The sequence below is a fragment of the Cygnus olor genome, chromosome 3 (genome assembly GCF_009769625.2).
Source record: "Cygnus olor isolate bCygOlo1 chromosome 3, bCygOlo1.pri.v2, whole genome shotgun sequence".
In the NCBI taxonomy this organism is placed as follows: domain Eukaryota; kingdom Metazoa; phylum Chordata; class Aves; order Anseriformes; family Anatidae; genus Cygnus; species Cygnus olor.
In genome coordinates, this window is record NC_049171.1 from 77,316,812 (window position 1) to 77,342,376 (window position 25,565).

Genomic DNA, 25,565 nt, shown 5'->3' on the forward strand with positions numbered 1-25,565 from the left:
GCAGGCGCTGCTGCTGGGGCAGGGACGGGGCGGGTGGGCTCCGCAGGGGCTCTCCTGGGAGCCGGGAGCGCTTCTCCTGCCCGGGTCCCGCCGCCAGCTGCGAGGCAGGAGCCCGGCAGCGCCTAGAGCCGGCCGGCAGCGCTGGGCGTGCGGGAGGCGGGCTGGGGGGCGGCGGCCGGCGTTTATAGGGAGCGAGGGGAGGCGGTGTCTGCAGGAGCGGAGCCGGGAAGGGAAGGGAGGAGAAGGGAGGAGGAGAAGAAGAGAAGGGAGGAGGCGGTTCCCGCTCCCGCCGTGCGAGCGCGGCCGGCTTGGGGCTGTGCGGGGCTGGCGGCGGGGTGGCCATGGCCTCCATGGCGGCGGCGATCGCCGCCTCCCGCACGGCGGTGATGAACGGCAACCGGCCGCTGGACGAGCGGGAGCGCAAGCGCTTCAGCTACTTCTCCTCGCTGAGCCCCATGGCGCGCAAGATCATGGCGGAGAAGGAGCGGATCCGCGAGCGCTACGGGCCCGAGTGGGAGCGGCTGCCGCCCCGCCAGCAGGACGAGATCATCGACAAGTGCCTGGTGGAGCCGCACGTCCAGGCCCGCTACGCCGCACACCGCGGCGCCGCCCGCCCGCCGCCGCCGCCCGCCTCCTACCCCAGCCTCCGCCTCAACACGGGCCAGAAGCTGGTGCGCTTCGGCGACGAGGTACCCGCGGGCGGCGGCCGGGGGGCCCGCGCCGTGCCCGTGCCCGCCCCCGCTGGGCGCGGCCGCCTGAGGGGGCTCCGCCATGGCGGGTCCGTGAGGGGCCGGGGCGGCGAGCCCCGCTGAGGCGGGCAGGGCGGGCGCCCCTCGTGTCCTCGGTGGCCGAGGGACGGGTTTCGGGGGGCTCCCGGTGAGGGGCGGGAGCGGTATCGTTCGCCCACTGCCCGCTGCGTGTGCCCAAGGGCGGGGTGTGGTGGTCGCTGTACGCGGGGGGGGTTGGTTAAAGGCAGCCCGCCGAAGTTTGTCCGAGATAAGCAGGAGCGATCCCGGAGTGGATTTTATTAAAAAAAAAAAAAAGGCTTAGAGAAGAGGTCGGTGGCAGCGCCTTCCCGAAGTTGTCCGGCCGCCGAAGGCTGGGCTGGCTCTGGACGTGATCCCCTGCTGGAAAGGGACTGTAGGGAATGTTTACCCTCAGTTAAATCTCTTCCTTTTTTGCTCCTAATTTTAGATACAGTTAAAAATACAACGCTGAAAACATTCCAGCTCTTGGTATTTTTGACACCTTAGAAAATGTAGCCTTTTCCATGTTATGTGCCAGGAAAAACAAGGGTGTGGAAAGATAGATGACAAAAAGTATGGATTTTGAAGCTCCTGAGAGCCACCTGTTTAATGGCAAAGTGTGGCAGATGCTCCAGGAGAGCACAGGTACGAGGGTACCTGGTCTGGAGCAGCTGGTCCCTGTACGGAGTGTGCTCCTGTGAAGAAGGACTAATAATTATCTGAGAAGACCTAACGGTGCTCTTCACATCCTGTATCCCTCTTACTCCTTGTATGAGATTTCCTTTGTTTTGTTTTGCTTTGTTTTTAAGTCTTGGTATGATTACAGAGCCAATATCTGGAGTGCTCCTGCACTTGTAATCATCCAATTTAAATTGAGCAGTGCTTCTTTTAGCTACCTCACTGGTATCTTGTGCACTAAGGTTTGTGAGAAGCGTTTGAGGCATCGTGGTTCCTAACTGGCTTTGTGGTAGAAGGCTGCTGCCTGTGCCTTGTGTGCTGGGAAGGTAGGACAATGTGCAGCACACACATCGCATCTAGAGCCAGGCAATGTGTGCTCATGTTTGGTTTTATATAGTCAGCGATACCAGAAAGTCTGGGTAGATATTTCCTGGTAATAAACTATCACTTTTGGTGAAAAAGAGTGTACAGAAGGACATGGACAAATTGGCTTGCACAATCAGTCTTTAAAGAAAACCTAAACTTGAAGTTGCTTGTGAAAGGACTTAGGTTAATGACTGTGGAAACTGAATGCGTTCAGCTTTCCTGGTCTCAGACAGCTCTGCTGTGCTTTCTGCTTTGAATTATGTGGATCCAGAAGGAAAGAAAGCATGTAGTAGGTTGTTGTGCTGTACCATATGGAAATAATCATTTCCTGCTCAACAAAAGTACAACTAGAGAGTCCATCTGAAATTTGGCAAGTCGTTTTCTTTTTCTTCTTCCCCCAGAATATCGCTATGATGCAAATAATGTTGTCCTTAGCCTTTTTGTAACCATTAACTAAAGAAATCGTGGCTCATCAAAATACTTGATGCAAAGTGTTTAATTTTGGAAGCATCTGCCTCAACTGACTTCCTCGTTGACTTCCAAGCTGAAGTTAATATAGATTGCTTTTCTGAAGAAAGAGATTCCACTTGTTTTGGCATCCTCCATTTCCATTTTAGTTCTTCCAATAGCACTATTGAGCCTTGGAGCTTTTCCTGGCTCCTCATCTGATAGCTTCCTCTCCCCCAGCTCCCCTTCTGGCATCCAACCTGATTTTTTGGACATTTGCCCTGGCTCAGTAATTGCTCCTCCGCGTCCTACTGTTACAGAGCCACCGCGGCCAGTGCCTTGCTGTTACAGGTCAACTTTCCAGGCTTGCAAACGCTTTGCCTACGGAGCTCTGTTACCGTGCTGCCTTCTGAGCTGACAGCTTACCGAGCCGTGCTGCTGCCGTCTGTAAGTTGTAGCTGCTGCACGTACCACGGTCACCTAGCACTTGCTCGTAGGGCAGTTAGATTGATCCTGGCTCCTGTCCCTGTCTCTTGGTGTACGGTATCCTGAGGTAAGGAAGCAGAGAGTAGCCTGCATACCCCAAAACCACTGATCAATATTGCAGCCCTTACAGCGTGAGTGTGCTGGTCCAACGATGTCCTTGTTGACACCCGCTCCACAAGTGTCACATTTGGCCACAGAAGCATTGCTCATCTTCCCTGGTAACTACTGTTGAAGTCTGTAGAGATCTACCTGTGCTTGCTTAAACACGAAATATTGATCTCCTTCTTCGTGTGTTTTTTGGAGGACTTGGGAGAAAGCAAAGTAAGGATGAATGCTGAAAATACTGATTTACCCAGCCAGAACTCAGCATTTCATTGCCACTTTAATGCACGTGGCCACTTTGATAAGCTGGTACAGAGGATATATTTAGTGGTATATATTATATTTCTGGACGGTTCGTTCCCTCTTTCTCCTCCCACCTCTTCCCATAGATCTTTTCTAACACCAAACTGATTTCCTGAACTTCTAGTGCAGGACTGCAAGCTCTCAAAATATAAGCATTCTTACATTTCCAAAACATCTTTCAGTACATTGCCTGCGTGGGAAGGCTGTGACAGAAAATAGATGCACGGTGGCAGGCAGGACCACAGCATCCTGTAGTGTTGATCCAGTTGTGTCGTAGCGCCAGAGTGCTGTGGCACCATGTATCACTGCTGACAAATGCCTGGAACTGCCTGAGTCCCACAGCTCCTTCCCTTTCATTACCTCACCCTCCCTGCAGCATTGCCAGACCCCAGCATAATACCAGAAGATGTGTGTGCACTGTGAATCTCACGTGCTGCTTTTTAATATGCCATCCTGCTGTCAAAGAACTGAGCGTACTTTAAAAAGTTACAAAAAGCTCGATGAGAGAAATGGGAGGACAGGAACCGGGCCCCCTGACTCCACTGTTTCACTACCACAGTTTGCCTGGGTGGCACCCAGCACGGTTGACGTCTGCCTACGTGCTCCACACTGTCATGGTGATGATGCACCTAACTACAAACAGCAGCCACTGACGTGTCCACCGTCAGCTTCACAATGTCAAGTAAGACTTGCAAGTTGAAACAGGCCCCAGAGAACACCAGCTTCATATCCGTGGTGGGGTCACAGACCTTGCTGTTTTCCAACACCTGCTCTTAGCAAAAAACATATCTTGCCTCTCGGGTTCTGTTTTTCTAGAGTCATGTGCTCTAGGTCAAGCATATATTTTCGTCTCTTTTAGGCTAACATTTACACCCCCATGAAAGATTTTTTGTCCCGTTTGCTGAAGATTAAGTGACTTGTTATCTGCATGTGGACGCAACAGGAAACTGTTTGTCACTTCACCATCATTGCTTGTGTCCAGACAGTCTACGTCTTTTGGCCAAGGGCTTTTGGATGCTGCAAGCTTCAAGCAGAGCTTCATCTTCCCTAACAAGGCTCCGAATGCTGGTGTTTCTCCAGCTGGTAGAAAAGAGGGTTAACTAAGCAGAGAAAAATCTGGAAGTAGAATTTAGGATTTAATGTAAATGTAATAGAAAGGGGTTATTTTTGAAATACATCATAAATTGTGTTAAGCATCTGACTTGATGATAGTTGATGCCATTGGATCCTCCCCCTTTAGTTTAGTGCAGGACAGTTTAGATATTTAGCTTACAGCAAATTCTGCCATCTCTCCGTACTGCCCCTGTTTATCCACAAGTGTGACGTGCACATAGATTCAAGGCCTGATTATTTTTATCTTTAATTCTTTTTTTTTAAGGCATATTGGACTAATGATAACTAAACTTTTTGTTGAAGAAAATGCCATGTGATTTAGAAAATGTTTAATAGTTTATGCGGAGAATAGACAGGTAAGAGAGTTTTGGTAGTTTCATCCTATCTTTTAATAGGGAAGCTTGACTTAGCTACCTGAAGGTGGGTACTGTGTTCGTGTTGCTTTGCCTTAAGAAGTTTGACACCAAGCCAAAGGATCAACCCTTTTATCTCCTACTTAAAAATGCTTTAAAGCAGCAAGTACTGAATATAGCAATAGCTTTAATGTAATGTCTGTTATAGATTTGTGCTTTTTTTTTTTAAATAAAAAACGCAGTGCAATTTTTGAGTGCAGTTAAACCACAAGAACCAGCAAGTCCTGTTCCGATAATGCTTCTGAGGTGCATTTGCCAGCACAGGAACGCATTTCATGGTAGTTTTGGGATGGCATGGTCATTGTCAGCTGCTCTGAGCAATGCTTGTGTCAGACAGCCTGGCATCTTTCTCCCAGTGTCTTCCATTTCGAAATTCTCTTGCTGTTTGGCAACACAATGCCTACATGTAGCCAGCATAGTATATGAATCTTTCTAATATATTCTGCAGCTGGTTGTTGAAGTCAAGCGTATGACCAGATTTTTGCCTCTCTTTCTCTCTACCCCCCCGCCCTTTTTTTTTTTTTAAGCTATGAAATATGTTGCATGAGGCCTGCTTTCTTACAAATGGGTTCTTTAACGCTGGTGAACAAAAGTTTATTTATTTGGCTTCTTTCTGGAAGAGAGCTTTGTGTGCTGAAAACAAAAGCTGATCAGATATGGATCACGTCTAATCCATGCTGATGCTAAATAGCCTCAAAGCTTTTTTTTTTTTTTTCTTGGAAAAAATCTCACTCCATTTACTTTTGTGAATATTAAAATTGTGTATGTTTTTGCTCCCGTTTTCTTGAAGCATGGGAGAACTTGTTTATTGCACAGAAAGCAAAATTCTTTCTCAGATTTAGTTGGTGATAGACGTGCATCAGGTACATCAGACAGGAAGCGGCAGAACTGCGCTGTTCTCCTGCTGCTCACTTGGTCCTCTGCGTGTCCTCTGAGGCACAAGAGATGGAGGCCACAAACTTCCTTCCCTTCTGTGACAGTGGACAGAACGTGGTAACTGTCTATTTAATCCTACCTTCAAGGACACTTCAGGTGACCACAGACATCAACTCCTTGAAGCTCCAAACCGTGTTATGAAATAGATTGCTAGATCCAGTGGAAGACCTCTTCAATAAGGGCAAAGCTCTTCAGATTTACTGGCTGGGAAGTGCAAGTGTGCTGGGAAGTGGAGCCTGAAATACAATGAACCCTATGTGGAAGAAAGAAAATCTGTGCTTTTCTTTCAGGGACCTCCTCCAGCCTAACAAGTGTCTACTACTTACGTCTTTAGAAATTACCCAGCAAAGTCTTAGGCCTTGTCTCTGACAAGAACCTTTAAACAACCAGTACCAAAATACCGTTAGTTCATTTTGGGAGTGTTTTGTCTACCTAAGCTGGAGATTGAAGTTATGTGCCCACAAGTTCAGTGGTTGTTGAAGACAACAATTTCTACTAAGTGGAAAGCTGACTCGCTCCGTTCTGTAGGGAGTTGTCTGTCCTGGTGTATGGCAATGTCGTATGTTCACTCATTCTTCCCCATGCTGCTTTCCTGTCCCTCTTCAGGCAGTGTTTTGTCAGCAGCAGCACCAGCATCTTCTCTGAGTTGAGGACGTGCAGAGAACGTTGGGTGAAGAGGCATCTCCTCCCAGTGCTGTCTGTACTTGTCCCAAATACAGGAAAAGAAAGAACTGGCCATCTTGGATCCAGGACAACATGGCCATGGGATCCAGGACAACATGGCCATGCCTTGCTGCCAGCTTTAGGACTGGTTTGTGGCTGCTTTGCATGTTGCGTAAATGGACCTGTATCATAGTCCTTTACAAGGGCTGTTTGGGCTTAATGTGCTCTCCTCATTCCCAACACAAGTTTTCCCTTTGTTGTTTTCCACTGGAAATGTCTGACAGTTAATAGTAGCTCATCTAAACCACCCATACGTGTACAGCTGGCTGACCTACAGTCTGTCCCAGTTTATTATTGGGATCAGTCTCATACTAAGTTTTTTATCCCCTGCTCTCCAGTTCCTCATGAACTGTGAGCCTTCTGACAAGAAGACGAAGCTTCCTTTAAACTCCTGAGGTAAAATACACTGACAACTCTGTTAACATCTGGAGCTCTGAGGCTCCCTGACAGCATGTGGGAGTTTGTTGGACTTCATTTGTATCCTCTAGCGCTGTGGTTGAAGGCCAGAACTAATTTGTCCAGACCCCACGTGGACACAGGGATTATAGTCCTACCTCCAGTGCGTTGGACTTAATCCAGCAGCTGGGCTCACTGAATGCTCTTTCCAACACGTGCTCCCTCTGGGCTGTGATTCCTGTCGTGCATCCTTCAGAAATGGGGTTACAACTCTGCCAGTTTCAGATGTGAAAGATCCAGTTCTAAAATGGTTTTGAAATAATTTGTCAGCTCACCTGCTGCAAGGCATGCCCCCTAAGTGCTATGGCATTCCCATGCGGTTGGCAGCACTGCACAGGGCAAATACTGATAGAACAGACAATAAAAACAGACTTTTACTCACTTTGTTTCCCTTAAACAGTAATAAATAAGAGTATCCGCTTCCTAGAATGAGAGAACCTAGTGTTACACTTGTGTTTGTGGCAATTAATTTCCTGTGTCAAACTTCCTTCTTGGTCAGAATGGTTGGTCCAGCAGAGCCCAGGCTTTCCCTTTCAGGTGGTCTCTGATCAGCCCGGTTCTTTGGATTTCAAAAGTATTTTCATCCAGCCTCACCCTAGATGCTAAGATCTTGGCCAGTAAAGAATTAGGCAGGTGAATCTTGCTTGTATATCCTCACAAAAGAGTGAGGGATTACTGTCATATACCACAAACACTTTGCTGCTAGAAACCCTGTGTTTCACAAGTGAGAAAGAATTGGAGATTGCCGTGTTTTCATGTTTAGATGGGGGATTCCTGAGCAGTAGTTAGCTTAAAACACAGTCTAGTTCTATTTAGAAGTGTGAAACAAGCTTTCCAGGTCTTGTCCTCTCCTTCCTTATGCATGGTTACTCCAGGCCTTTTTACATCCATCCATCCACCCATCCACCCAGCCATCCTTCTGATTCCTGTTCCTCCCCTGTGGTGGCAAAGCAGCATTATACGTAGTGTGGAGGGTGCATCTCGTTACCTTGGCCAGCATGAGCATCCAACGTACAAATAAGTCTCAGCCATGACTAGGACTAAAAGTGCAACCGTTTTATAGCAAGTTGTGAAAAAATGTGCACAATGTGTATCTATTTATTTTTCACCCCTTCTTGCTTGATGTGGTTTGTGTGTCTTTCCGGACAGCGTGCTATGTGTGAAGAGATTACCTGAATTTCTCAAATTGGGATTATTTTCGTAATAACAGCTTCTTAAATTTTATTCCATTACTCATTCTGGCCTTAGTAATAAAGCTGAAATACAGTAATGATCAAAACCAGCAGAGTTCACTCAGAGCTCTTAATGAATTCCCAACCACTCTCTTGCAGCATTACGCATGGCCAGAGTCTCCGTTAGTCATGAAACCTCACAGTACTTTCCCAGAATGGCACTTCTTGGATTCAGATTGGGCTTTTACTCTTGCTTGAACAGCACCAAGTACTTTGAACCGACTGTTCTTAAAGTGCATAAAGCTGTATCTTGTCAGGGCCGGACCCAGCTGTGGCTTGGAGGGATGGACGTGCAGCTGTTTTGCTGCCACGAGGCTGCCTGCTTGCACACACGCTCTTCCATCTGCGGAGCGGGGGAACTGGGACTTCATTTCCCTAAGGCCCCCGCTCCTCTCCTTAATTCTGTCCCTGTGTGTTGCTAGTAGCCACCGAGGAGAATGTAGAGTAGAAAATTGGAGATATAATACATTTTAAAGCGATTTATAGAGAAATCATTTCCAGAAGTTTAGACCACGTTAAATCTTCATATACTTGGGTTAAATTGTCAGGTTAAATTGGAATACTAATTGGTAGTAAGTTCCCTCAGAGAACTTGCTTTCAGTCGGTCTTAAAATGTAGTCAGTGACATGTAGAAGCAGTGCTCTCACTTTTTAGCTAGTTCTGTGGTGGTGATTATGCTTCCAGCAGCGCAACATAATGTTATCTGTGTGATTCTCTGAGCAGGTAAAGCTGTTCTGATTTTTACATTCTTGAATTTTATTTCAGGACATAACTTGGCAAGATGAACACTCGGCTCCGTTCTCCTGGGAAACGAAGGTGAATATGCAGCACTTTTATCTTTAATGTTGGTTTGTCATTTGACGCTGGTCCTTCTGCTTTTGTAATATCTTCATTTCGATACTTGATAGGCCAATGTCGCCTCGATTCTATGAGAGCTGTGTAAAGTGACCGTACTCAAATGGAACAGGGCTGGTGTACTTTGATTTACGGCAACAAAAACACAAAATGTACTTTCTGTTGTAATGTTCTGACTTCAAGTGCAGGTGTAGAACTGATTCATTCCAAATTATTTGATTTTTTTTTCACAGCGAACTTTCAAAACAATTTTCCATGTTGAGTGAAAATTTAATCTTGAAAACATGCATCAGTTATTGTGTAAGCATAACTGCATTTCAGTTTAGAAGGCAGGAATAAAGTAGTTAGGGAATGGGGTGAGAAAGGTACCTATATCTAGTAACTTCATTAGAAGTTCATTTTTTGTTTTCTTGTAGACTATCTTATGCTTCATCTTCTTGTTATGTAGTAGAATGTAATAAAACTTGTTAACCTAGGGCTGTGCTGAAAGCATTGCGTTCTTTCCAAAAGGCAGCTCCTTCAAAAATAATGTGTTTTTTTTCTGTGGTGGTTTTATATATATATATAATAATATATATACAATATATACACATATATATATATTTTACTTTGCCCCTGATATTTTGTTAAAGCATTATTTACAATGGGATTCTCATAAGGCTGAAGTAGAGCCAGATTTCCCCATGTTTGTGAACTTGCAGTGTGAGGAAACACACACAGTTGTACCATGTTTCTAGTGGGAAAGCACAGCTCACTGCCTTTCTCAGCTGGGTATGGTGGCCATGTTAATTTAATCACACATTTCAGACTTTTTGTTTTCTGGATTTATCTGCCAGAGAAAGCTGCTTTTCCCCCACTTTTCCTTTTTTTGCCCTTGAAATATGTAGTTATCATGTATGAGCTTACGTATATAATCTTAGGCTAATGCAGGGTAATTACCTGGAAATGCCAGTGAATACTAAATTAATCCAGCTGACCCAGCCCTAAAGTTGTTGTCAGCCTTCCTGCTCAAGGTCACTGCCTCTGGCTAGCACCCCATCTGCGCTCTGCAGATGTGGATTACCCTATGACTTGCTGTGGCTCCTAGATCCCTGCAGCCTACACTGCTACAGTTCAAGAGAAACCATCGCCAGTCTTCAGGGGCCTTAAAACTGTGTTATAAGCTGGGTCAGGAGGGTTTCTGGCGGTGGGAGCCAGCTAGCTCAGTCAAGCCCTCCTGTCTTTTCAAGACTCTTAGAAGAAGCAGCCACAGGCTTTAGGAGAATACTAGAGAGGCTTGTAATGTGTGTGAGCTTGGGTGAATCAGTCAAGAATAGTGAGAAGAGCGTGGAACTCATTGACAATAAGGAGAAATAAATCATATGCTGGAGACAGTTATGTTGTCTCTCCTGTACTTTTTGATGCAAACCCCAAAACTCAGTCTTGGGAACATGGCAGATGTAATCATATTTCCAGGCTCTGTCTTGATACGATTTGATAACATCCGAATACTTGCACTGGAGATGGTGCTGCCTGTAACACACTGCCCAGTGATCCATGGTGAGCTGTACCTGCGGTCAGATGGGTTTTCTCTTTAGCTGGCAGTTGTCTTTTCAATGCTTGTATGTTTAGTGAAGCTTTTTTGAACCCAACCTGTGGCTTTTCCCTTGCTGCTTAAGACTATTTCTACTGTCCTCCTGGTGTCTCAGAGTAAAGGATGATGCTCCAGTTTCTCACCTTTCTGTAACGAATGGAGGATCGCAGAATGACATGCAAACCCTCGTGTGACTGCTGAAGAAAAATGAGGTGGGGGGAGGTTGCTTTAGGAATAATTATTTGTCTCAGCTAATCAAGATGTGCTTCTGGCTTTCCCCTTCCCTCCTTGCTGACCGGAGATAAAAGCTGTGCTTCGGCTGCAGGGTGAGAAGCTGAACGACCTTTTCCTTGAGCAAAGCTCCAGAGAATCCATTTTGTCCTGCCTCATGGTGTGTGGGTTGGTCGCTTTGTGTGGGTTCCTCCTTTTGTTTTCTTCCCAGTGCCTCGTTATGCTGTGGCAGGCTTTCAGCCCAACCCTTCAGCTGCTGTGTCTCCTGCTTCTAAAGGCTGATGTCTCGCTTCATGCTTACTCTTTGATCTCGTCCCTAACCAGTACTGCAGCAGGAGAATACTGGAACGCAATTTCTCCGTGAGGTAGTGCCTCAGGAGAAAATGTTCTTGCTGTCAGTCCAGCATGGGGAAACAGCAAAAAAGCTTGAGTGAGCCTGAATAATATTGCTATGTTGTGATGCATGTTCACAGTCTTGTGAGCCAGATCTCCCACTGTTATTTTAGGCTATCAGGCTCTTCCCATTTCATTAGCTCTACCTCAGGATGGGCTGTTCTCTCTATAATATTATTTTCCCTGATCTCCTGCTCATGAAGAGTTGTTTTGTTTTGTTTTGTTTTGTTTTTTGTCTGCATTATTGCCTGTGATGACGGAATACCTTCATTCTCTTGCAGCTTTGTACGAATGTGCTTTGGGTTACCTACGGAAGGGAATGTGACATTTAATGTCTACTTTTGCAGAGAAGGAGAAAATAGAGATTTAAATCAGTAAAGCCGATAGGCTTGATTTTTATTTTTAACACTGAGACTGTATGAAAAATATAAAGTAGCGAAATCAGTAGTTGCCTGTAGGACAACTATTTTAGGACAGCTGAGAGGGTAGTGAGAACAGTAGAGAAGAGGGAAGGGTATGTTTTCTGCAAGTTGGAGCTGCTCTCAGCTGTTGCAGTGATGAAAATGCTGCTTCCAGCTGATTAGGCATGGACACATTTTTCTTACAGTAGCTACTGCAGCGAATTCCCTAATTTCGTGGCTGTTCCACTTACCATGAGGACAGTGTACTAAATTGCTTTCAGTTTGGACAGAATGCAGTTGGAGGACTCGATAACCTCTCTTCTGTCAAAAGTAAATTTTCTGTGCTCTCATTTTAAACACAAATGTGAGGTAAGGGTTAAGTTGTTCATGTCAAATATGCATATGAGTGTCTCTAGCATTTTAAGCTGTTTGAAGTCATTTGTTCAAATAAGTTCTTGTCTTACCTCTTTGCTTTGTTAGCAGGTTAAAAAATAGAAACAATAAATTTTTGAGCTAGCTGTTAGGCAGCATTTGAAGGATCTCATATTTTTCATAAAAAACTGTAGCAATTCTCAAAAGGAAAATCACTTAAAAAGCAACATGTTCTCATGGCACTGCAAATAAAGTGACATTTTAAAGCTCGGGACAGAGTTGGACAGAGTGATTTGGTTCATGGGTGGAGCCCTCATGAATATAACACATCATGAAATGTGGGTTACGTTTTTTTAACTGAAGCTAAAGCCAGGTTTGTGAATTTAGGTCATTCTATTTATGGCTTCAGGTTTAAGTGAGATGAAAGCTGACATTCTGGCTGAGTTTAGGCTTTGAGGTTTCTTGGTCTGTTTGATGTAAAAATTCAGTGAAACTCGGCACGGACCTCAAGATACAAATGGAAAACGAGAATCATGCCTGGTTTTGGAAATAAAATTTGTGAAACTTTTCCTGAACTCAGAACTTTCTATGTTGTTTGCTATTGTTGTTGTTTTTTAGTTAATTTAGTAGTGGGCAGAAAATATAATTTCAGTCTGCTGCCTCAGCTAACACATTGAATACATAGAGCAGCATGGGAATAAGTTGGAATCTATTTCTAATTCATGCTGTTAACTAAAATAGGTTTAATTCCAGATATTTAAAACAGACACACTCTCATCGAAAAAAATTGTTGGTCTTGCTACAGCTAGAATAGATGTAGAGGTAGCTTTAGAGAGTCCTTGCTGTAGGTGTGGGGTTTTTGTTTGTTTTGTTTTCATTTTTGTGTGTGTTTGTTTGTTTGTTTAAAAAACTCCTGACTTTTCCTCCTTCAGCTCTCTTCTACTTATGGCAGCCCCTCAGATGTTAGTTGAAAAGAAAAGCCTTCAAGGTGTGATACTTAAAAAAGGACAGAAAGAAAAAGCATCAAGCTTCAATCCCCTCCAGTAATCTGTTTGCTGTCTCAGTGTCTGAATTCACCTTTTTATGTCTCTGTGGAAGTGATCTAATTCCAGCAATGATTTAGAAAGAAAATAGAAAAGTACTACTTACTATAAAATACATGGTATTATACAAATCGTGTTTCCTATATCTAAGGGCTAAAACTCAAAGGCAGTCTTCAATATCCTGACTTGTACAAGTCCTAGCTGTTATTTTTTATTATTTATTTAAATAGGAAGAAAGTAGCAGAAAATATTTTTCCCTCCTTATTTAGTAGCCTGATGTTAGATTCATTTTTCAACCTATAATTTGGTGCAGTTATTTTTATCGAGTTGGCATAAACGGCAATACTTTCTTGGAAGGTATGAAGGGTGATGCCTGAGATTTGGGGTTTTTGCTTCCCCTTTTTTATCTGGACTACAGATATTTGAAAAAAACAACAGTGCTGCAAGACTACTGTTGAGTTTCAATTCTTGAGCAAAAGAAAAAAATAAACTGTGATAATAGTAGCTGTGTTCAAAGTTTATTTTAATCTGCATGGCCAGTTGTTCTTGGCTAAGGATTCAGTCACCTGCATCAACCTTTGGACAGCTGTTTTTGAGCGTAAAACCGTGCATATACCAGGTACTGATACTCTGAGTTTGCTCAGGCTCACCAGTAAGAGTGACAAACTTGTGTCCAGGTCATGAAACTTCCCCTGAAGCTAAGTGCTGTGCGTCTTCCACATTATCTCTTGGTATGGACTAAAATTACTTAGATTGTTTTTGCTCTATTTTTGCCCTTGCCATTAGTTTCTGCTGACCTAAGGATTTCTTTCTGAAAAGCTCCTGAAAACACCCACTGTGTGCACAGGAAACAAAGCAAAAACTGCAACTACTTTGTGTCCATGTTTATTCTGGTTTTGTCCATTCAGCGAACCAAAGTCATCTTCTAAAGTCATCTTTTTATCTTCACTTTCTTACCTCTGCATATATCAGGCTGTGCTTAAAACAAGTTGCTTTTGACAGCATTTCTGCAGTCTTTGTCTCAACGATTGAGATTTTTCAGGCTGCCAAGCAAAACTATTTGTTTTGGCTGTGTTTGCGTGTCTGTTTAGTAAAATACTACACATTCCTGATGAGTGAATAAGTTGCTTAAAAACAAAAATAAAAGCTCCTGGGTTCTTTGTGGTCATCTTGTTTATAATATAGACTTAGGAATGAGACGTGATTCTATACAGTGTTATTAAATCATTAGGTTCCTGAAGTGTGTGGTTCCTCCCTTTCAGACTACATTGTTTCCCAGGAGCATATACAGATGGTTTTATGATTTGGTGGGTCATCCCTCCCTCCTGAGGGACGCTGAAGTTAGGTCTCAGTGTTTTTAATCCAATAAATAAAATTGATAGATGCCTTTCCATGGCCTTTTGAAGGAAGGATGGATACACAGATTCCTAAAAACTACAGTTTTGAATATTGCTTCTCCTTAATCTATTGGACAGAGAGATGGTCCAAGACCTAAGCATCCTTTACTTTAACCCTTTCCTTGCAGGTGTTTGGGACCAGAGGGGTAAGATTTAAAACACAAAAACAGTAACAGCAGACTTCTAAGTTTACTCTGCCTCAAAATACTACTTTGTGTGTTTGTCTGCTCGCTCTCTCTCTCTCTCTCTCTCTCTCTCTCTCTCTCTCTCTCTCTCTCTCTCTCTCTCTCTTTCTCTCTCTCTCTCTCTCTTTCTGTCTCATGCATTGAGAATTACTTGCTCTTGCAGGCAATATTGAAAATACTACTGTTGTTAATAGCTTTTTTTTGAATGTGATAACACATAGAAATTGCAGTTGGGACTGTACTAGCCTGTCTATAAACTATTGAGATACTTTTGGAGCTGAACAATTTCCAGAAACATAATTTGGGCAAATGGTAGGAAAGGAAGTGTTTTGATTTTATTCTTTAGTTGGGAAATTAAAGTCCAAAAATTGCAGCTTATTCAAGATCATACAAAGCCTATGAAAGAGATTGAAAACCAATCTCTGGAATTCCAAATTGTGCCTAAATGTCAATTTTCTTTTGATTATCTAATCTTATCAAAATGTTCTGGGTTTGTTTCCCCAGAAAGCCTGTTGGTAGACCGCCACAAGTGCAGTTCTGCTGCTAAATGCTCAACCGCCCAGCCTCAGCTCACGGCAGCACCATCAGCCTCATGAGAGCAAACGCACAGCACAGCTCTCTTTGGAATAGCTGCTGCCATGAGTCTGGTTGGGGCAAGAAGAAACATGCACCAAGATATTCCTCTGACTGACAAACTTAAAGAAAAAGGAAATTATTTGGCGGGAGTAACAGTCGCCTCCTTCCCTCTCCTGCTTGAGCCATCAATTGCCAATTTACAACCTGATTTAAGAAACTGGGAGGAAAACACCAGTTAAACTCACGTTTCTAGTGTCTAGCTACCTGTTAGAATACACAGTAGTACTCATGGTTTAGGTTTCTGCATTGAGTGTTTCTCAGATGAGTCTTCTCTATCTCTGTGTGAAATTATCTGCTGCTCTGTTTTTTTTTCCTTTTTTTTTTTAGTGTTTTATTACCAATTTTGTGACTTGAAAGATATTACGTATTAGTCATTTTCTTTCATCACCAGCATTTCTCAGGGGTTCAGACATATTAAATAACTTTCAAAGTCAAATGAAACATCATATGTTTCAAGGAAAATAGAAAACTTGTGACTGACCCACGGAAGCTCCTGGGAAGCAGAAGGATACGTCTGACCTCACGGGGCTGCTTGCACAGACTGCTGAGGCCCTGTGCTTTCAGTGTGGTTTTTTCTTGTTCGCCTTCTTTGGTGGGCTAAAGAAAACTCTTGGAGAAGTATTTTCAATCAGATTATTCCATGTGAAGTGTCATGCTGTGAACTATTTGATCTCCAAAGCACGCTGTGACACAAATATGCGATCTTAAACATCATTGGGCCTTTCTTGTGAAGCTGCAAGGTATGATCACCCGCAGCTGTGCATATGTGAATATGGTATTAGAGACTGACCAAGAAGGGTGAGGTTAGCTCTTTTTTATTTCAAATGTAGATAAAGTAGATTTAGTTTAAATTAGACAGAACATCTACACAGAAAACCGATTTAATAAATATTCAAAAACTTCCTTCACCACTTGAAAGACGAAAATTTCCAGGAATTGAGAGCAAAATTACAAAAGCAGTGTCCAAACTGAGAAGTAGACATTTTTCTTTCTTAAACCAAGATTCTATTTTTTGTTAGATTTAATCTCACACTTCAGCTACTCAAAATGTGGTCTTATTTTGGTACATTATTCCCCAGAATCAGTTTTGGGTTGGGATGACTGCTTCATCCACAGTCCTGTGAAAATACAAAAATAATGTAACTCCATTCTTCTGCAAGGTCTCCCTTCTAAAAGACAAAAGCATATCTTCTCCCAGACACACATCGATGAGCAGGTTGGAAAGGGTAAAGCTGCCCGAAGCTCTGCTGTGGTGCCACGCTCTCCTCGTCACCAGAAGCAGCCCGCTGCTTCCAAACCAGAGCTCTCAGCTGACATTTGGGCCCTTGCGAGAGAAAATACAACATGGCCACAGGAAGTGGCTTTTGCACCACAACATAAGAATTTTCCAGGAGACCTGACGTTATTTGTGTATCCTGCTACTGTTGAAGGGCAAAACCATCTTGGTGGTTTTGCTTTTTTTTCTTATTTTTGATCTAACAGGCCCGCGCTTCCCTTCCGTCAGTGTTTTGCCCAGATTTTGGTTCCAACACCAATCAAGTAGATGTGGGGCTGGGGTGGCCCCTCTCTGCTCTTGGCACTGACCCCCTCTCTCTTGAGCTGAGGAAGGAAGGAACCATTTTACTGAAACTGCTGCTGTGATGGCCCTCAGCTAGTGTCATCTCTAGTGTAAGCCTTGGGACAGGCTACGCAGAAGAAGGAAAAGGCTACTGCTGAAGGACAGAAAGTAGCACTGTTTTAAGTAGGTTGTCATGTAGGAATTAAGTCTTCCAAGGTGCAGTAAAAACAAACCCCAAAAAATACGTTTTTCTTTTGTCATTGGGTAAATGCAGGTCCGCTTTATATTGTGTTGTGGGTTTTCGTTTGTTTTGTTTTGAGCTTGGATTTTAGCAGCTGTGAGTCTTAATGCATCTTAATTTCAGGGTGGTAAATCTCAATTCAATAGTATTGCCAAGTGACCTCAGGGAAATGAATCCCTATAATTTAATATAGGGAATGGCAGTCACTGCGAATAATCTTCAGCATCATTGCACTCATAGATGGTTTAACACAGAATTTATCTCCTGTTCTTAACTTTAAGTCATGACTTTGGGTTTGAAAAGAAAACTAAAAAAATAAAGCATTGTGGTTTCCCTCTCTGTTTTCTGAGGGTGGAGCAGGGAGTTGAGCTCTTTGGTAAGGACTCTCACGTATTTTTGCACTCACCTGATTCCAGTCGAGCTGTAATTGCTCACAGCATGTTTATGTTCTGCCTCATTTGATGACACAGTATATTCCTAATGGAAGCATGCAACCTGGTGCTTCCTTGCCTGTAACCTTGGAAAAATACCCGAGGTATCTAATTCTTTAGAAACTTCAGAAGTTAAGTCATGATTCATGTATGTGTAGCTAGCTGCTGACAGTTCAAAACAAATTTGGTTTGTAAATAATCGGTTGCAGGGTTAACATTTGCTCTTTGATGAGAAGTTTCTGAATATTAAATACTAGGTGTGCAAGTCCTAGATCTAGAGTCCATCTGAACTTAACATGTACAGTAACATAGGTCTCAAACACTTCTAGTAAAAATGATAAGCAGTTTGGACTTGTTTTAAATTTAGGTCTGCAGATGCTATTGCAATTTTATTCAGGAAAGGCCGGGAAAGAGAGAGAATTGGGAAAACTTTACAAATTTGTAATGAACTTTGAAATTATCAATAGCTAACAGCAAAATATAGTATTTGAAATGTCCTCTAGGCTTTTTGAAAACTAATCAAGCCCATAATGACAACAGTGTAGCTCTAACTGTAAATGCAATTTTTTTTGCATTGTTTGTTCCTTTTTCCAAACAAAATACTAGGCATGACATTGTTCTTTTCTGGCGCTTGCTGTGGTGCATTATTCCTACATACAGGAACACTTGTGTGTTCCTCAGGGTGAAATAAGGCTTAACTTTTATTAGCCTAAAGAGTGTCCAAATGACGATCAAGAGTACTGAAGTGGCAGTAAGCAAAATGAACGTTTTGTGGTACTGCGGACTTTTAGGTGGCTCTTGCAAGCTCTGTTTCATGCCTTAACTGTGGTCACTTGCTTCCCTGACCCAGTATAACGTCTCAGAAATGAGTACAGCCATCCTCATTGCGAGTAAAAGCAAATCAGCTCTGGAGTAAGTGTTGAACTGGACCTGCTGGAGGTGTTTCTCTTACTTCAGAGATGTACTTCAGGCATTAGAATTGTAAAAGCTGCTTGTTACACATACTGGTTGCATCTAATGCTTTATCTTGGAAGTAGATGGAGTTGTAACATGTTGCCAACGGTATCAAAGACCTTACTGGAAGACGGCCTTTTCAACTGCTCTATAAAGCACATGTGTTTTTGTTTAATCTTCTCATGTAAAACATCTGTAGCTTTCAAGATGCATCCACATCTATTCTAATGTTTTAGAGCCGTGCAAGCTATGCACTTCTATCTTGGGTGGCACTGAGTAACGCAAATATGATTGTTTTCTCTCTGCCTGACTCCTCTACAGCAGGTCCAGGACTCCTACGTTTGCTTGCATTTCAGTCTTCTGTTAGTTATTATAACGTAGCTAGAAAGATAGACATTTATGGAGAAAATGAGTTAGCGTTGCTGTGCGGGAGTTGCCTGGCTGTTGGTAAAGGTGTTATCTATACGCATCAAGATCAGAAGTTCAAAACTGTCTTTATGAAGGGCTTTGAAATACTCTTTTTTCTTTCCTTTAACCTTGAACAGAGTCAGATGGAGTTCAGCGTTGCATCTCTGTCCATACAAGAACAAGGTGGTGCCCAGCTGCAAAACGAACAGAGGCAGCCACTTAAAGCAGCACCTGGTGTCCAAGTCCCTAAACCTTCTCAGGCTGCTAAGACCCCTGGCTCTGATGGGTTGATAGCACCCAGAAAGGATGAGGAGTCTTCTTTCTGGAAGATAAATGCAGAGCGCTCAAAGTTTGAAGGAGACAAGTCTGAGTTCCAGTCCCTGACGCCCAGCCAGATCAAGTCCATGGAGAAAGGAGAGAAACCCCTTCCCTCTTTTTGCAGACAGGAGTCTGCTCCAAAGGAGATGGCGAAAGCCGAGAAGCCCAGCGTAACTAAACCAGAGAAGTCTGTGACCCCCAATCTACCTTCTGTATCCCTCGAATGGGAGAAACCTCGACCCTCTCAACTCCCTGCTAGTTCTCTAGATGATTTCTTTCTTCCTGACCCACCGCAGTACCTGGCATCTTCTAGGACAAACAAGGAAGATAACGATGGTACTATACTTTCAGATCCACAAATGCCTGGACAGGTAAGGACTGCTGTATCCACGATCCTTAAATTTAAAAACAAATATAAAACATTAAAATACAATAAGGTCATTCTGGAAGATCAGGAATTCCATAAAGCATTAAGCCATAACTAAGCTTGCTGGCTTTTTATCCTGCAACTTTAGGGAAGTCTATATAACCAACATGTTAACTGCTATTGTTTGTTTCAATCAAGTGTTTTTTAATGCAGTAAAATTCATAGGATGAGGGCATCATTTGGATATAATAACAGAAACACTGACATGGCATCCGTTGGCTGACTGACAGCAAGCTACCTAACAGTTTAGGGTAAAGAACTTACTATATCAAATAAAAAAAATAAAAAACTATTTTTTTCTTGAAACAGCAGAACACTTATTGGAAAAAGCTCAACTTGAATAGTAGATAAACTAGAATCTAGGCTACTTTCTTGCTACATGCAGCGTAACAGTGAATGGTGAGCTCGTTTCTCAGCTGTTCTAAGCAGTAGCCCGACAGCCACTTCCCAGTGTTTTGTCCCAAGCAGCTGGGCAGCTTTCAAAAGTATTTTCTCTTAAAGTCCAAAATGGAAATGGAATGAGCTCCCAAAATTAGCCTTCTGAATGTGTTTTTCTTTCTCTTAAAGAAAAACAAATAGCTCAACAACAAAAAATATCCTTAAGCAGCTCAATAGACTGTTGGAGCTATTTAAAAAGCAGATGCTGACCTGTGAGAAAAGAAAGGGAACAACAGGATATGACATGGTGAGGGAAGGAAAAGAAAGAGATGTGAAGCCTAAAACTGAAGCAGAGAAGGAGAGTCGTTCTTGAAACAAAGCCATGCGTTTCTGTTTGGGATCTGTAGCACTGCACTCAGGCATACGCCTGACATATTACTGTACACCTCAAGCATGTCACGTAGCTTTCTCTTACCATATCTTCACACTGGTGATTGTTTAAATTCCGAACAAGATGATGTAAGGTCAGAAGGATGCAGGCTGAGGTAAATACTTGAAAGCAAAGTGAGTGGCAGCACTTAGGAGAGAACATTACTTAAGCCACTTCAGCACTTGGAGCCCTATGTTTAGTCATTATTTTTTTTCCTGGAGCTAAGGCATTACACTTCTGAAGCTGTTTTGCCACAAATTGTGACTGCAGTAGTTCTTTAATTTTAGATAAAGACTCTGTCATGATTTCCTACAAATTAGTGATTTGTACAGCATTAATTCCTCTGTGAATGTTTTCTAGCCAACTGGAATAGTTTGAAAAGCCTGTTTTTCCTCTCCGTGCAGAAACAATCCTCCCATGTCAAAATGTGAGCAGAGTAGCAGAGAAGGATCTGTGAAAGAATTTTCATTTCCTTTCTGGATTCTTTCCCCCAAACAGGGAAGAGATTCCAGAAAGAGGAAATGAAGATAGGTCATAGTCTAGGAAGAGGCTCTAGAGACTCAGACGTGTCCCTTGAGCAGTCTTCCTGAAAGGTGGAATCACCTTAAATGTCATGGCTGGCAGCGCAGTGCTGCAGGCGCAAGCATGTTCTTGAAAGCCTGGTAAAATAACTTGTCAACAGGGTTTAAAACATGTAGTTTTCTGGAAGCAGCTGTCTGTCACTGTAACAGACAATCCATTTGAATTAGTAATGCCTACGTTCTGTGGTGGTTTTTTTTTTTTCATTCTCTGCAATTCCCACTCTAGTCTGAAAATTGATGTTTATGAGTTTTTCCATGGGGAGAAAATAACATTTTGCCTGCAGACCACTACAAGGATTTTTTTCTTATCTGGAGTTGCCTCTTTGGCCATTGTGAGTGTATCTTCATGTCTAGCATTTTCTGGCATGGGTTCTTACGCATGCTAGAGCAAGGTGAAGGACTTGAAATAGTGGCAGACAACATTTTAAGCTTTCTTTTGCAGATAAGCAGTCAAGTACAGAGTTTGTAATACCATAATTAACAACCACATCATATTTCTTTTTTTTTCTCTTGCAGACTAGTACAAGCAATGTTATCTTGAAGACTGGCTTTGATTTTCTAGACAACTGGTAAAAGATGCATCAAAATAGTTCAAACCAATTTTGGGAAGGAGTGGAATATCTTTCTCCTTGTGTGTTAATTTACTAGTATTTGTGTCTTTTTCTAGAAGTAACTTTCAAACTCTTAAATGTTGCCTTTGTATAAACTTTTGTAATACCAGATGCATTTTTTTTTTTAAACAGTGATAGATGTGTGGTTTCATTTGGACTTATTTTTTTAAATCTGTCAAATTTTTTTAGTAGCCACTGTATTGAGAAGGTGGGAGAAGTTACCAAATACACATTAAAGAGAAATAAATGAGTCTCCACATCCAAGAAGTGGAACCTACAGAAACAGGTTGCTATTTTCAATTGAAACTTTGCTAGCATGGCCTGTAAGTAATAGCATAGCATAGCATAGCATATGCAATGGTTCCAAATAAGCAAAGAACTCCATAGTTCAGATAACTAGCAAAAACAGTATGAAGAATACGCATACAGAAGAATTGTATTGATTTCTTTATCTCATTTAGTTTGAAAGTAACTTTTATACCACTTTTCTGAAAATACTTTTCTTTGAAGAGGGCAAAGGCATTGCCAAAATGATGGATCCAAAGAAGCACTGTGTCTGTACCCTACAAATCTGCTAAATTAACCAGAAGAGTGTTAGAAAAATGACCTGGGAAAATGACGGCTGTTTCTGGTCTTTGGATTAAAGACTTGGGGGTGGAAGGGAAACAAGACAACACCTTATGATTGGGAGAAACTGTCTTCAGGGAACACAAGCCTAATGATTTCTCTGCCTCCTTGCTAGAGCCTAACTCTTACCAGTAGTGCTGGATGTACAGCATTGGTAACTGCTGGAGTGTGGTTTACCTTTGTGTCAGGAAACCACTATGTTTATGGGAGGTCATAGCTGTATGAGGCTTCTTTGTTTTTTTAAGCAGCTTATCGTCTCAAGGACTTATCAACTTTGGTGCTTTTTCCTCCTGGTGGGTAGCATTCGACATCTGGGTTACATTTGTTCCCGAGGTGCAAAGAGGCATCTCAAGGTGGCCCTCAGCAGTTGCGCTTTCGAATGATCTTTGTGTGGTGTTTTAAATGTAGAGAACAAGGTTAGCTGTCGCGTGAGTCTGTTGTCTCTGAAATGCAGCATGATTTACACACTGACTCTCACTGTGTTTACCTCACCTTGAAGCCTTAATTTCCCCTACGCACAACCAGTGGGTGGTCTGCTCCGATGCCAAAGGTCTGACCTTCCCTTTACCTCAGCAATAGTCCCGTAGCATTTGTTTGGGGTAGAAGGCAAAACACGGGGCCCTAACGGCTCTCGCGGGTCCCCGCCAAAGCTAAAAGAAGGTCACCATCTACTAGACCGTAATAGTGCTAGGCTTCTCGTGGGTTAGCGTTTGGCATTTGGTTGGATGCCCGTGGCAGCTCCATGTGCAGAACCGGCTGCTGCAGGGTTCTCTTCTGCCTGCTGTGAGGTTGTTACAAGGAGGGTTGGAAATGTACTGGAAGAGTCCTTGCCTCTAATTGCTGTACCACCTACTCCGAACAAGCATTGTGTGCTGACAGAGCATTAAAACTTAACTTGGTGATCAAGGAAGATGCTGTAAGCTGCCCTCCTACCCCCTAAAAAACAGAAGCCCCAAACCTCCAGTTTTTCTAGTAAGTGTTTTCTTAAAAGGTTTGGTAGCTAAGGGGGCAGATTGCCAGAGTATAAGCCATTGCACAGACTGACTTACAGAATTCTGAAAGCTTCCTAACATCCTTCCTGAGATGTACAAATTCCTGTAATTCGGGATATTGTCTCTGCATTCAGCAGTTCACAAAATACTTTCATTGTTTCTGTTGGCCTAGGCTTTACAGCTGGCTTTTTCTTAGCTGCCCTTTTTTTAGGATTTCTTACAAGCATCCAGCATTAATGCAGCTTAGAACAACTTCAGCAAAACCTCCTTAGGTGTTTTAATTATTATTGACTTGCACCTTCTTTTTGAAGCTGACAAATGCTAACCCTGGATATTACCTTTACCATTGAATCTAATTTCTATGCATTCAGCTGTTGAAAAGTTTTAAATCCAATGTAAAGATGTGCATTCTAATCTTACTTTGATAGGGGCAGATCTTTAAAGCAAAGCCTCCTACTGTTGAGGAGCGTTATGTTAAATCTTTGCTGACTACATTGAAGCTTCTTAAAGAAGAACCTGGGCTGTCTGTCTCTTCCATTGGCTAACTCTACCCTAATACACATTGGGACCAGCTGGTAGAACATGCTGCAGAACTTTTTACTTATCCTGGTAGGTTTTTCCTGTGCTTTGACAAGAGTTGATGCTCCTTCTTTCTTTCGTATGTTTTTATTAAACATTCTTACAAAAAAGAAAATTGTACTTGGTCACATTTTATATTAACAATGTTTTAATAAAGTCACTTTAAATAGAACATTCAAGGCTTTTGTACTGCTTTGTGTTTTGTCGCTTACACCCTGCTCTCCTCAGTGCCATTGGAGTTGTTTGGTACATCTTGAATTTCCCTAAGAGGCAGTCAAGAACAATCTGGTCTAGAATTTAGAAACTGAGTTTTTCATATCAGAAAAAAAAATAATAATCCTCTACACTGCAGCTGGTTTTCAAACTTCTAAGTGAGATTGTTTGGGGAAATATTTTGCTTTATCATTTTCTCTGACAGCTGGGGACAGGAGATTTGGGACTTCTGTCGAGACCGTAATTTATTTTAACTTCTCTATAATGGACTTTAAACTTAACACACAAACCCAGTATCTACAGTTAGTCCAAATCAGTATCTGGAGCAATACTGTAGGAGGAATCTGAAAACTATACCTAGTGGATATGACCAGAAATAGCATCAACTGTTTCACACAGTTATGCTGTCAGTGGATGGTTACCTACAGGTTTTAAAAGCACGTCACAAAAAGATGCTGGCAGAGGCCACTGGGTAGCCTCACTTTCTGCCTTCTGCCTTACCCTTTGAGAACTTGCTGCGTAAGAGACTCAAACATTTAGCTACAAGGATGGTTCTTTTTCTGCATGCCCACCTCCACTTTTTACAGAAGTGTATTTTGAAAAGCAGCTCAATTTGTTTTATACTTGAGCTAAATTTCTGTCAACAACTAAAAAGGCATTTGAAGAAGAATTTGGTTTGGAGACACTGGACAGCCAATTAAGGGGTGGTGTTCCAACTATATTTCGGATCTGGCTTACACATAGCTCGCCTCAGCCTTGTTTGAGCTCCATCTTAACTTTTAAAAATCCATTCTAATAAGGGCAAATCCACAGCCTCTGGGGGTTGTGTGGGCAATTGGAGTCAGCAGGTCTCATAACTGAATAAAGACAGTGCAGGAAATGCTGTGGCTGTCTGCCTGAGACCAGTAGGTTGTAGATCAGGTTAGTTACTGGTGACTTCTGCCATAGTTGCTGAGGGTCGGTGAGGACCCCAATGGCACGCTTGCTTCAAGCAGTGCAGAGCTGGCTTCCAGGTCACCACTGTGGGTGCTGACGCAGCAACCAGCAGCAGAGTCCTGTTCACTGCTCAGCAGCAGCATCCCCAGAGGGCTTGCAAGTCACACGTGGGAGATGCAAAACCCAACTCTGCAGGCGTTGTTCACAGACAGGTCCCTGGACTTCGCTGCCTAAGTTTGCTCGTGACCTACTTGTAGCAGTATGTGCTTGTTACTGTGAGGTACAAACCCAGCACAAGTGAGAAAGAATTATGACTGCATATCCGAGACAAGCCCATAATTTGCTGTCCTACATTTATGAGTTAGTGCCAGTGAAAGCCTCTACAGAGCAGGTAAGCCTGGCATGCCTGATTCATTGCAACAGGACTCTTTCTACATTTACAATGAAAACCTGTTATCGTCCTGTTTTCACAAGTAGGCTTTACACCTGAGTACTTAATATAACCATGTAGTTCATGGCGAGGATCTGGAACTTTATCTGACTTCCCACCACCAAGGGAGCCTTGGCAGCACCCTCTGGAGTCAGAGTGAGGTGAGAGGTGATTACGAGATCTGTTTGCAGCCTGGATCGTGCAGTTCCCTGGCAGCACTGAACAGCATCCAAGGGGTCATAGAATCATAGAATATCCCGAGTTGGAAGGGACCCATAAGGATCATCGAGTCCAACCCCTGGCACCGCTCAAGTCTACCCAAAATTTTAGACCATGTGACTAAGTGCACAGTCCAATCGCTTCT

General features: G+C 42.8%; 1 protein-coding gene across 1 annotated transcript; it reads left to right on the forward strand.

Annotated features, from left to right (window-relative positions):
* The first annotated feature begins 202 nt into the window (after window positions 1–202).
* C3H1orf198 (chromosome 3 C1orf198 homolog) lies at window positions 203–23,791 on the forward strand. The gene is made up of 4 exons (XM_040552029.1): window positions 203–689; window positions 8,767–8,817; window positions 18,817–19,368; window positions 21,330–23,791. Exons 1-4 carry the CDS (start codon window positions 342–344, stop codon window positions 21,384–21,386), a joined length of 1,008 nt encoding a protein of 335 aa, XP_040407963.1. The 5' UTR covers window positions 203–341; the 3' UTR covers window positions 21,387–23,791.
* Window positions 23,792–25,565: the final 1,774 nt, after the last annotated feature.

Excerpts from the sequence above, each read along its gene's own strand:
- C3H1orf198 (XM_040552029.1), top strand. The coding sequence starts at position 342 with ATGGCCTCCATGGCGGCGGCGATCGCCGCCTCCCGCACGGCGGTGATG. Across the intron at positions 8,818-18,816 it reads CGTTCTCCTGGGAAACGAAG|AGTCAGATGGAGTTCAGCGT; the intron begins GTGAATATGCAG and ends AACCTTGAACAG. Across the intron at positions 19,369-21,329 it reads ATCCACAAATGCCTGGACAG|ACTAGTACAAGCAATGTTAT; the intron begins GTAAGGACTGCT and ends TTTCTCTTGCAG.